Source organism: Numenius arquata, chromosome 22 (assembly GCF_964106895.1).
Source record: "Numenius arquata chromosome 22, bNumArq3.hap1.1, whole genome shotgun sequence".
In the NCBI taxonomy this organism is placed as follows: domain Eukaryota; kingdom Metazoa; phylum Chordata; class Aves; order Charadriiformes; family Scolopacidae; genus Numenius; species Numenius arquata.
In genome coordinates, this window is record NC_133597.1 from 1,102,689 (window position 1) to 1,114,736 (window position 12,048).

The 12,048-nt window shown below is 65.0% G+C and overlaps 2 protein-coding genes across 2 annotated transcripts in view; one reads left to right on the forward strand and one right to left on the reverse strand.

Moving 5' to 3' along the window:
• Nucleotides 1–1,515: 1,515 nt before the first annotated feature.
• BACE1 (beta-secretase 1) lies at nucleotides 1,516–8,174 on the reverse strand. Its single transcript, XM_074162358.1, has 9 exons — nucleotides 7,929–8,174; nucleotides 4,017–4,105; nucleotides 3,281–3,497; nucleotides 2,889–3,026; nucleotides 2,644–2,778; nucleotides 2,437–2,538; nucleotides 2,149–2,298; nucleotides 1,842–2,013; nucleotides 1,516–1,757 (listed from the first exon to the last, which is right to left on the reverse strand). The coding sequence occupies exons 1-9, from the start codon at nucleotides 8,172–8,174 to the stop codon at nucleotides 1,516–1,518; spliced, it is 1,491 nt and encodes a 496-aa protein (XP_074018459.1).
• A 525-nt stretch (nucleotides 8,175–8,699) lies between these two features.
• The window catches only part of CEP164 (centrosomal protein 164), a 39,733-nt gene continuing 36,384 nt past the window's right edge, over nucleotides 8,700–12,048 (forward strand). The window contains exons 1-4 of the mRNA XM_074162351.1: nucleotides 8,700–8,753; nucleotides 10,395–10,488; nucleotides 10,828–10,939; nucleotides 11,297–11,510. Of these exons, the coding sequence (XP_074018452.1) occupies nucleotides 10,407–10,488; nucleotides 10,828–10,939; nucleotides 11,297–11,510 (408 nt within the window). The 5' untranslated portion in view covers nucleotides 8,700–8,753; nucleotides 10,395–10,406. The remainder of the gene's footprint in view (nucleotides 8,754–10,394; nucleotides 10,489–10,827; nucleotides 10,940–11,296; nucleotides 11,511–12,048) is intronic.

A 12,048-nucleotide genomic window follows, 5' to 3' on the forward strand; every position in this document is an offset into this window, starting at 1 on the left:
TTGGCTTGTGGCCACGGGCCTCGGACAGAGCGGAGGGATCCAAATCTTTCTTTTTTTTTAAAAAAAAAAAAAAAAAAAATCTCAGCGAAACAGAGCAGGAGCAAACCCCCTACTGTCGGGTTGGGAACAGTGGCTTTCAGCGCTAGAATTAAAAATATAGATATATGTATATATTGTACAGGTGGGAAGCGACCATTATTTGTACACCCGCGTGCGGCGTGGGACCTGCTATGTACACGCTCGGATTCTGCGCGGCTGCACTACCAGGGACTCGCGTTATAAAAACAAAAACAAAACAAAACAAAAAAATAATGAAATAAATACAACCACGTGTTTAAAAAACAATAAACGCCGCGGTGCCCCACAGCCGCCGCCGGTCCCCGCGCTGCCGGGGGCGCGTCTCACGCCTCGGGAGCGGGAGCCGGGACGTGCAGACTCATGGATGGAGCGGAGAGGAGCCCCCCACGCCGTGGGACTGGCCGGGGTGAGGCGGGGGGGTGTGGGCGGGGGGCAGCCGAGCCCGGCGCTGGCTCCCCTATGGCTTTCGAAGGGGCTGGGGGCTGGGGGGCAGCCGGCACCGGGGCTGGGTGCTCCGCTCTCTCCTGCCACGTGATTTCTGCACGTCGCAGGTCGTGCGGTGCTTGGGGGGGGCCACTGCGTCCTTCCCTCCCCGTCCCTGTCCCCGAGCTGGGGATGCTGCTTTTCCCCGGGGCGGGAGGGCAGCAGCGGGGGCTTCTCCGTGGCGGAGGGGAGACAGAATCCCCAGGTTCCCCAGATTCCCATCCCCTGGGGACACGGCGAGCGAAAGCGGGGTGGGGAGAGGATGGGTGCCAGCTCCCGCCTGTCCTGGGGGGGAGGCAGGGTGGGCGCAGGGAGTCCTGGGGCTGGGGGCAGCGGAGGGAGAGTTTGGGAGAGCGGAGGAAACGGGGTGCTAAATGTTAGAGCGAGCGGTGTACGGGGGAGCAGGAGGATGGCAGGGGAACCCCCGCCCCGGGCTGGCCCTGCCTGTCTCCGAAAAGCCCGGGGCTGGGGACGGGAGGCTCGGGAGATGTGACGGGGGGAGTCGGGCAGGGGCAGGTGTCCCATCCCGCACCGGGAGCCACACGGGGAAGGCACGGCCGAGCACGCGCAGCTCCCGGGACGGAGAGCCTGACATGGGCGGCGGCACCGGGATGGAGGGGGACAGGGGACGGCTTGTCAGCGTGACTCCCTCCTCCCGGGCAGGAGAGCTTGGGACAGCCCGGCCCGGGCTGGCGACGGAGCAGAGATGCTCCCCCCAGCCCCCGGGATGGGGTCGCTGCGCTCTCACCCCCTCCCCAGCTGCCAGGCTCTTTCTGCAGGTCCCAGACGAACACAGCCCAGGCCTGGGGGTCCCACGGGCACCGTGTCCCCCAGGGCCAGGAGGGTCTGAGCTCCCCACGCTGCCTCCACGCTCCAGCCCCCGGAGAAAGGACCTACCTCTCCCCGCCCTGCTGCCTCACCTGCGGCCCCCGGAGCCGCCCCCAGGCTCCGCCGTCACTTCAGCAAGGATATGTCATCGGCAAAGTCGTCGTGGTCCCGCCGCAGGCAGTGGAAGCAGCGCCACTGGAACACCATGAGGCAGAGGGGCAGCATGAAGAGGGCGCAGATGGCCGCCATGACGTAGGCGATGGTCATCAGGGTGGACTCGTCCGTCTGCGGGATGTTGTAGCCGCAGTCCTCCATGTTGGAGTGCAGGTAGGGCCCCTCCACTGCGGCCGTCCGAAACTCATCGTGCACTGCGGGGCGGGAGAAGGCAGGGCTCTGGCCACCGCGCTACCGCGTCCCCTCCGCCTCTCCCTCCCTCCGCGCCCAGCCCTCACCGTGGCAGGCGCTGACAGCGAAGCCGATGCGCTTGCGGGCACGGTCGAAGACCACGTAGAAGCCCTCCATGATAACGGCGCCCATGACGGTGCCCGTGGAGGACTGGGAGATGGCGAACTTGTAGCAGTCGTCCTGAGAGGTGGCCACGTCCTCCACCGGGCGCAGGTATTGCTGCAGGAGGAGAGGGGCCGTCAGGAACGGGGATGGGGGCAGAGCTGTGCCCACCCAGCGCGGTCCTGGCCACGCGACCCGCTCCAGCCCTCCCCAGCTGGGCACCGGGCAGGGTCTGACCCGGCCAAGGCTCACCTGGGGCAGGATGGTGATCCGGAAGGACTGGTTGGTGGCCTCCCCCATCAGGTAGAGGGACAGGACCGGGAAGATGTGCCAGGGGGTGGTACCGACCTGCCAGCAAACCAGCTGCTCCCCCAGCCAGAAGCCATCCGGGAACTTCTCCGTCTGCGGGAGGGAAAGGGGAGGTGAGCGGGGCCACGCCGGGCAGGCAGCAGAGACGCTCAGGCCGGTAGCCATGCTGCCCCCAGCCCCGCGCTGGCCCTGGGGACGTGCCCACGGGGGTCAGGGATGGGTTTCACTGACCGAAGAAGCTGTTTTGATGGATTTCACCGCAGCCTCAAACACCTTCTTCGGCAGCCTGAGGTTGGTGGTCCCGCTGTCCACGATACTCTTGTCGTAGTTGTACTGGGGGACAGAAGAGGAGGAGTGACCCGGGTGCAAGACCCCAGCCCCGATCGCCCTCAGATCGAAGGTGGTGACAAAGCAGTGCCCCGCAGGGCAGGTCCTCACCTCTTTGCAGTCCATGTTCAGGTCCTGCCCGTTGACCTCCAGCTTGACGATGATGACCTCGTAGTACCACTCCTTCCGGATGGGGGTGTACCAGATGTCACCCACGTACAGCGAGCGGTCGATGCCACCAATGATCTGCAGGGGAGACAGAAAGGCACTGCCACCACACGCTGCTGGCTCCGGCCGCGCACGTCCCCCCCCGCCGGCAGCCCCACCAGCCTCCCCGCTGCCTGCGCAGCGCTCACCATGCTGCCCCCCACCGACGCCAGGGTCTCCGTCTCGTTGGGCGAGAAGCCTGCCCCGCAGAGCTGGAGGGAGAAGATGTTGGGCACCCGTGTCTGCTTCACCAGGGAGTCGAAGAAGGGCTCCAGGCTGTCGTCGGGCTGGAGGGAGGAAAAAGCAGAGGCAGGACAGGGACGTGTCAGCACAATCCCTGCTCCAGGGCCTCCCCGTGCCCAGGAGAGCTCCCTTCGCTGGGACACTGTGCCCCCAGGGATCCCGGCTCTGTGTGGGACAGGGCTCAAGGTCACCAGCTGGGCTGCAAGCTGGGCCCCAGGGGACAGAGGGGAGGCAAGGAAAGAGGCAATCGAACCCTGCTGGGAGCGGGTGCCCACCTCTGCCGCCAGCCAGGACTCACCCGGGCGATCTCGGCGTACGCCAGCCCCAGGATCCCCTCCCAGTTGGAGCCGTTGATGAAGAATTTGTCGGACTCGGTGATGGCGGCGATGTTGGCTCTGACGGTGACGTTGGGGCCGTGGGGGATGGTGACAAGGTCGGTGCCCAGTTCCCCTTCCCACTTGCCCTGGGTGTAGGGCACGTACACGCCCTTCCGCAGGTCACGGTAGGTGCTGGATCTGCAAGGGCATCAAAGAGAGAGAGTCGGAGCGGTGTGGTGGAGGAGGGGGTGCCCGCAGGCTGGGTGACAATGGGAGCACCCACGTGCCCAGCCGAGCATTTCCAGGTGTAGAAATGTGCCTGTCCCCAGACCGGTGTGGCTGGGCGAGGACAACACGTTTCTCCACACGTGTGGCCGTTGGGGTCCCCACCAGGGGTTGGTGAGACACCAGGATGGCTCCTTGCAGCCTGGGCAAGGCTGTCACGGGGCGTGCAGGGACAAGCCCAGCAGTTGTTTGCCGTGTACAACGGCCAGCGGCCCAGACGCCGTCTTAAACGTTCTGGGAGGGCGGACAGGAGGCCGAGGGTCCCTCCTTCTCCGGGCCACGTGGACCCAGCAGGCCCGGAGGCCGGAGGTACCTCTCAGGGTCTGGCTGGACCCCCAAAAAGAAGGGACAGAATCCCTCGGTGGGGCCGGGGCTGTGTCACGGGTGCACGGAGTGGTGGCCATGCTCTCTGCGGCCCCCCAGCATACTCACAGCTGCCGCTGGTAGTATCTCCGGAGGAAGGGGTGAGGCGCAGCTCCCACTGCGAAGTTACTGCTCCCCGTGTCCACCAGGATGTTCAGCTGGAGAAGGAAGAGACAGGGAGGCTCGTCGCTGCTGAACCATCTGCCCAGATCTGTCTGTCACCACAGGCAAGTGACGCTTTCCCCGTCCCCACGCTGGCCACGTGGCGGCCACTGTCCTGTGTGCTTCCCGAGGAGCAATGGTTCTGGGTGCCCATCTGGGCAGCCAGCCTGGCTCTGCCCTCCCGTCCAGGGCCAGGACCTGCCCCACTTGCCCCTTCCCGGCAGCTGGACCCTCTGCCAGCCCCACTGTCAGGCTGCCCGGGGCTGGCAGGGCTCAGCCCACCCTACGTAGGCACGGGGACGGGGACAGGGAGGCTGCCCCGGTGCCTGCTGCATCCCGGGGGGTCCCCAGAAGGCAGGAGGGCTGCCGTGCAGCGGCACAGAGCCCCGAGCTGAGCAGGGTCCCTCTTTTTGCCGAGCCTGGGGACAGCTCAGGGACGGTGTGCGAGAGGACACAGCGGTGGAGCAGGAGTCAACGACATGTGGTGTTGCACGAAAAGCAAACATCGTCCGGCACCGTGCAAACAGAGCGTGTGTTCTCCTCTCAGCACTGCCCGGCCTCGGCCCCTGCGCCCAGAGCCTGAATCCGCAGGCAGGATTCGGCAAGCACCCGGCAGGGCGTCGTGGGGACAGAGGGAACGGCAGCAAAACGGGGCGCCCGGGCTCCCCTTGCCGGGAAACCTAATTTGCTCGCAAAGCTGGTCGGAAGGGATTGATGGTGCAGAAGCCACCCCGGACCGCTGGGTCCGCTAATCGGCCATCCATATGCTGAGCTCTGCTCCCGATTCATTTCTGCCGGTGCCCTGGATTATCGGCTCACGGGCAGGGTTTGGCAAACGTCCCGCCGGCAGGGCCAGGAGCGGGCTAGCTGGACCCTGCCCCCAGCTGGCCCCTGCCTGCAGACCCTGTGCCATGGGAGGAGCGGCGCGGGGATGGCCGGGGTGGGATGAGGGCTCCGGGGGGCTCCCGGCCATGCTGGGGCTGAGCTCTGACCTCCAGCCCCAGGGGGTGTTTCACCAGCACCGCCCCGGCCAGCAGCGCGCCAGGGCTCCGGCCCTTAATCTGAGGGGTCAGAGGGGAGAGGAAGGAGGATAATGCGCTTGTGCTAATCGCAAAAGCGCTGGGCTACAGCTGCCAGAGTTTTCTCCGTGGCTCACTGACAGGCGCTGGCTGCACACACCGTGTCCTGGGCTCCCCTTGCCCCAGCCCTGCCACCCTGCCCGTCTCCCTGTGCTGCGCCGGGGGACACGTCTCCCCGGACCCCAGGCTACCTTCCCGACTTGCGGAACAGTTCCGCCACGGGTAAAGATCAGAGCAGCACGTTTGCCCCTCCAATATCCCCCTCGGGCGAGCGCCAAGGGCTGCCGGGCCAGCTCAGCGCCCGCTGCGCAGCCCGACCTTCCCCTGGCAACCCGGCACCTGCGGCCTCTGCCGCTGCGCCCGGCCGTTCCCGGGGCGGTTCCGTTTGATCAGTCCTTAGGGACCATCTGCTCCACGCGGCTCATCCTCGCTGATCCCCGCCGTACCCCGAGGAGACGGCTTTCCCCGGAGAGAGACCTGCCGAGCTGACGCTGCAGGGAGAGGACGCAGGCGGCAGGGAGGGTTTCTGCTCTCGCAGAGCTGCAGTTGTGCCGGGCAGAAGAGGCAAAGCCACCGCTACCCGGGCCCCGCGGCCAGACAGCCCCAACCCCGGCCATTCCCCACCGGGCTGGCGGGTACGACACGCGTAAGTGACGGTGGGAGCAGTGGTGGGGACCCACACCCCGCAGGCTCCATCCTGGTGGTGGGGGTCACACCCCACGGAGAGCACCCACATCCTTGAGACTCAGCTCACCCGTCGATTCAGGCCAGGACACGGCACGTGAACCGGCGAGGCCAGGACATGTGTGTCGGGGACGCTGTCTGAAACCCGTCCGCCGCTCCCTGGAAGTGACAGCCCCTCCGGGCACCTCGGCAGAAGCAGCGGCTCTGCGCGGTGCCTGCCCTGGTGCTGGCACAGCGAGCCTCCACCGGCTCGCAGAGGCACCGAACCTTCGCCATCTGCCCCCAAAGCATCGGCTCCCACCCTCTTTCCCGTGTGTTTATGGATCAGCCGGTCCTGGGGGGCCCGGCGTGAGCGTGCAGCGAAACCAACGCGCAAAGGGACAGGGAGTGGGAGAGCAATTAGCTGCTGAGGGTGACTTCGCGGTGCAGCACGGCTCAGCACCAAAATTAAAGCGCCACAGAATAAAGAAACATCCCTGTCAGCACCAGGAAGGGGAGAGGAGGGAGACGGGGAGAGGAGGGAGACGGGGAGAGGAGGGAGACGGGGCGCGCGTCTGCCTTCGAGAAGGATGCGGGCACCCCCCCAGATAACTCCCCTCCCCGATTTCCTGCATGTGCACAGCCATACTCTTTCATGTGAATCTTTTAATTCCATTACAGCGCCTGGAGGGATCGTGCTCCCGCGCGCACACACACGCACCACGTTCACATTTGGAAGGAGTCCAAGGCTGGAAGATGGTGCCCAAAAGGGTGACGGGCTCCGAAACGCACGAGTGCCTGGAAACAGGTGGTTTGCATGGAAATTATCTGGCAGCTGCGACACGTGGCAGATCCCAGGCAAAAGATGATGAAATCCCGTTTTAAAACTAGATTTTAGACATAATCTCCTCCCTTTTTCCCTAAACACACCCTGGAGAGCAGAGAATAAAGCCCAGGCGCACAGGGATGCCACGGAACGGCTCCGAGAGACACCATGTCTGTATTAACCCCCCATCCATGGTTCACATCTCGCCGGCGCGGCTCTCTCCCCCCACGTGTGCGGAGCCGTGCCGGGCGCCCAGGATGGAGCCAGCTCATGGGGAAAAGCCAGCCTTTCCTTCCCAGCCTGCGTGGGCACCGGCTGTTTTGGCAGCCCCAGCCTACACGGTGGGTGGTAGCCGCGCGGTAGCCCAGCCCTGCGTTGGAAGGAACTTGGACCCTCCAGCACCGAGCTGGCCCCCGCCACCCCGCGGGTCAGACTTGCTGGTGACCCTGGTAGGTACGAGGGTATGGGCGCAAGGGGATTGGGGGGCAGGAACCTCCACAATCTCACCCATAGAAGAAGGGAGGAGCCGGTCCGCCCTGGGCACGTGGCCCTCGGCACCCATCCCGTCCCCAGCACCCAGGCGGACGGTGGCACGCAGCTCCCAGGGCAACGAGGGACACCGATGAAAGGACGGAGCGGGAGCAGAGCCCGGTGACGCACCGGCTCCTGCTCTGCCTGCCCCTTCCAGCCAGGCCATCCCTGGCTCCCGCCCGCTGCCTCCCCAGCGCCGTCCCCCCACTCCCCTGCGGCGACCACCTGCTGGAGACCCCCGAGACAAGCGATCTCGGGAGAACCTGCCCGGGCCGGGAGGGGATACGGAGCCGGGCAGGCGGCGGCAGCTGCTGGGAGGAAGGTGCCAAGCGCGGCTTCCAGCGCGCCCGCATGTGCCCGCTCCCGGCGGGCGCAGGGCCCCGCGGAGGGCCCCGCCGCGCTCCCGCCCAGCTCCTGCCCGGCGGCATCCCTCGGCCGGGGCGGGAGGGACGCAGCCCCCGGGGCCGCCCAGCCCGGGTGGGCCGGGGGTCACCTTCGGCGGGTGCCACCGAAAGCCGAGCCGAAGGGCAGCAGCGCGGGAGGAGGGGGGACGGGGCCGCCGCCCGAGGAGCGCCGGCCACCCGGCGCCCGCCGAGCCCCCCCGCCGCACCGAACGGCGGGGCCGGAGCGGGACCGCAGCCCCGCCGCAGGCCGAGCCCGGCGGCCCCCGGGGCGGCGGGGGGAGCGAGCGGAGCCCGCGCCCGCGGGCGGCCCCCTTACCTTCTGCGGGGGGCTGCCCACCGTCATCTCCACGTAGTAGCCCTGCCCGGACTTGCCGCGCAGGTTATCGATCATCTCCACGAAGCTGCCGCCCCGCTCGGCCTCCTCCGGCGCCCGGCGGGCTCGGGGCCCCGCCGGCAGGGCCGCGCCGCCCCGTAACGGCAGCCGGATCCGCGGCGGGGCCGGGCGGGCGCGCAGGGCGGCCGCCCCCAGCCACAGCAGCAGCCAGGGCCAGGCGGCCGCCATCGCCCTCCGCCGCACCGGCGGCTCCCCGCCCCGGAAAGCCCGCCCGCCCCCGCCGCGCCGCCCGCCCGCCCGCCGGCGGAAGCGCTCCCGGCCGCGGCCCGGCCCGGCCCCGGCCCGCCGCGGCTCCCCGCCGGCCGGCCGCGGCCCGGCCCGGCCCGGCGCCCCGGCGTCGCCGCCGTGCCCCCCGCCGCCGGGCCGGGTCGGGTCGGGTCGGGCCGGGCGGCGGGCCCGGGCGACGCGTCGCCATGGCGACGCGCGGCGGGACCCGCCCCGCCCGGACTACAGCCCCCGGCAGGCGCCGCCGCACCGCTGACGTCACGCCGGCCCCCCTCCTCCCGGCGGCCAATCCGGAGGCGGGCCGACCCCCGCCGTCCAATCGCCTTCGACTCAGGGGTGGGACGTGTCGTTGCCGAGGGAGCCGGAACCCGGAAGTGGTGGCGGCCCCGGGCAACCCGCGGGCGTCCATGGAAGCGGCGAGCGGGCGGCGGTGACGGCTCCCCCCGCGGGCCTGGCCCGGCCGGAGCCCCCGGTGAGCGGGGCTGGGGCCCGGGAGCCGGTGGGGCCCGGGAGCGGCGTGGGGTAAGCGTGCGGGGCCGGCGGGCGGCAGGGTGGGGGGGGGGCCGCCAGGATTAATGGCTGCTGCTGAGCCTGGCTTTGCATAGAGCGGTAAGAACGGAGCGGGCTGAGGGCGGGCCCAAGAGGGCAGCGAAGGCTCCATTTCAGGTCGCGGTGCAGTTGGGCGGAAAGGAACTTAATGAAGCTCAACCAGGGGGAGCGTAGGGTCCCGCACCTCGGGAGGGATAACCCCCGGCACCGTACAGGAGGTCATCCTCCCCCCTCTGCTCTGCCCTGGCGGGGACACGTCTGGAGCGCCGTGTCCGGTTCTGGGCCCTCCCAGTTCCAGAAGGACGGGGAACTGCTGGAGAGAGTCCAGCGGGAGGCTACAAAGATGATGAGGGGCTGGAGCATCTCTCTGCTGCGGAAAGGCTGAGCGACCTGGGGCTGTGTCGCCTGGAGAAGAGAGGACTGGGAGGGGATCTGGTCAATGCAGATCAATATCAAAAGGGCTGAGGTCAAGAGGATGGGGCCAGAGTCTTCTCAGTGGTGCCTGGGGACAGGACAATGGGGCAACGGGCGCCAACTGGAACACGGGAAAGTCTGTCTTAACGTGAGGAGAAACCTCTTTCCTTTGAGGGTGCCAGAGCCCTGGAACAGGCTGCCCAGAGATATCCCAGACCCGCCTGCATGCATTCCCGTCCAGCCTGCTCTGGGTGACCCTGCTTTGGCAGGGGGTTTGGAGGAGATGACCTCCGAAGGTCTCTTCCAACCCCCACCGTTCTGTGATGGTGCTCCAGGCGGTCATCGTTAGCGTATTAATGCTGCTCAGCTCGGCTGCTGTGACACCAAACGTGGCCGTGCAGAGCCACAGCTGGGGGCGTCTGGGGTGGGGGATTGACTTACAGCTGCCGAAACCTGGGTGGTAAGGGCCCAGCTGCGGTGGGACTAAATCACTGCCTTCCGTCTTTGAGTTGAATAGCGAAACAATGCTCTGGAGGTGGGACGTGTTAAACTAGGATCCTTTTAGAACTTCTGAAACGTCCTCTGGGAAGGCGAGAGAGGCCAAGTGAAGCTGGGTGTGGGGAGAAGCCGCCTTGTCCCTGGGCAGCGCTGATTCAGCCCAGGGACTGCTCTCAAAAAGCTGTGCCGTGCTCTGGGAAAACCGCTTTCTCCCTTTCTCTTTTTTCCTTTTCTCGTTTCAGCTTATTTTTTGACTGTTTAAAAAGTTCCTGAAGCAAGTGCTCGTTTCCTCTGTAGAAGCTTGAAAGCCGGGGGAGGGGGGGTCGGATTATAACTTCTGTGCTGCTCCAGCTCTGCTCCCTGTTCCCGCGACCCTTGGGAAGTGTGTGTGGAAGGTCTTTGATTTCGGCTTTGCTGTGAACGGAGCGGAGAGCTCTGCCCTCTTGTGCCTTGTCCTTCCTTTAGGGTGGCTGGGGCTGTGGGTGATGTGACCGGGGCAGCTTTTAGCTGTGTCCTCCTGCCTTTACCAGAATCTGTCCCTCCTGGCTGCCTTTGCTCTTGGCACCCATGCTTGGCAGCCCCAGGGCACCTTGTTCCCCTCCACAGCCCCTGTGCCGAGTTTCCCAGGGCTCTGCCGTGTGACGAGGAAGCTTTATTTCTGTGTGCGGTTGGTAGTTGTGATTTTTGTGTTGCTTCCTTCAGGTGCAGGGAGCCATGGCAGGGGCTATGATGCGCGTTGGTGACCAGCTCATCCTGGAAGAAGACTATGATGAGACCTACATTCCTAGTGAGCAAGGTAACTGATGCCCGTCCTAGAAGTAACTTACGTGCTCAGCTCCTAAGTGTATTAAGAAAACAGGAATCGGGAGGGCGTGGGTGGAGAGGGTAGAATAAATGGGATTTCACAGAAGACAGAGCTGAAAAATTAGCTTTTTGGTTGCAAAGATAAATGCCACTTTGCCGTCTGTCTCCCGGCTTTACCAGCCTGGTAGGACGTGCTCGCTGGCACCTCGGAGCAGCTTTGGTTCAGGATCAGGATTTCCCAGCGTGCCCACTGCATTAGCTGAGGAGGTTGGCTTTATTGCGTAGTGCCTGGTGTGGACCGTCTCCCCGGGTTCCTTTTCTGTTTGCCTAGAAATCCAGGATTTTGCACGGGAGATCGGGATTGACCCTGAGAAGGAGCCGGAGCTGATCTGGCTGGCCAGGGAAGGCATCGTGGCCCCGTTACCACCCGAGTGGAAGCCCTGGTGAGAGCTCTGCCAAATCCTGCCGGATTCCTGCCCTCCCCCTGCCGTGTGCTGCCCACATCGGTGGCAGAGCTGGGTACCGGCTGGCGAGGGGGGACAGTGCCACCACAGATGTACTTCCTGTGGATGGGGGAGCTCAGGTCTCTCTGGGGTGGTGGGAGAAGGGGAAGGAGCGTTTGGGGAGTTGGATAAGGACGTGAGCGGTCTCGAGGAGAGCTGCTTCCCCACACTGATGTGGCTTTGGGCTCTTGGAGACATCATGCTCCTCTTCACTGAGCTTAAGGTGGTCACGTGATGCCGTAAGAATGTTCTGGTGTGTGCTCTTTCATCTTCTCGTGCTGTTTTTTTGCCGTACAGCCAAGATATCACGGGTGATATCTATTACTTCAACTTTGCTAACGGCCAGTCCATGTGGGAGCACCCCTGTGATGACCACTACAGAGAGCTTGTCATCCAGGAGCGAGAGAAACTGCTGGCACGTGGCGGCCTGAAGAAGAAAGAGAAGAAGAAGAAGAAAGAAAAGAAAGACAAGAAAGACAAGAAGGAGAAGCAGGCACTAAAGCGACCCACCGTGAGTAGGCTCTGCTTGCAGTGCTGCTGGGGAGGGCTGGGTGGAAGGTGGACGAGTGGCTGTGAATTAGGGGGTCTGTGCTGTTGCTGCTTGGGGACTGGAACAGCGATTCCCTGAGAAGGGATCCTGTCCAGCAGGAGTTGTGAGTTTGGATGAGAAATCCCACGGAACTGGGGTCGCAAACCCACAGAAGTTGGGAAGCTTCCCTTTAGAAGGACACACATGGAGTTGGGGGTGCCCCAGTCCTGTGATGCTGTTGCCGAGAAGGATGTGGCACCAGCCAAGGATGCCGGTGCTATTCTTAGCAGCAGATGTTTGGAGTGCTGGAAAAATTTCCGACCTTGAAGAGGACAACAAATGGTGTTTATGCGGTATCCGTGTGTGTTGCTGTGATATCCAGGCACCGAACACGGGCTCAGATGTGTGGGGTTACTCTGCTTTGCTGTTGGTATCTGCCAGCCTAATCAAATTCCCTTTATATCCCAAGTGATAGCAAATAATTCCTACCTTCCGTTAGCCAATAATGAGATAAATCTCC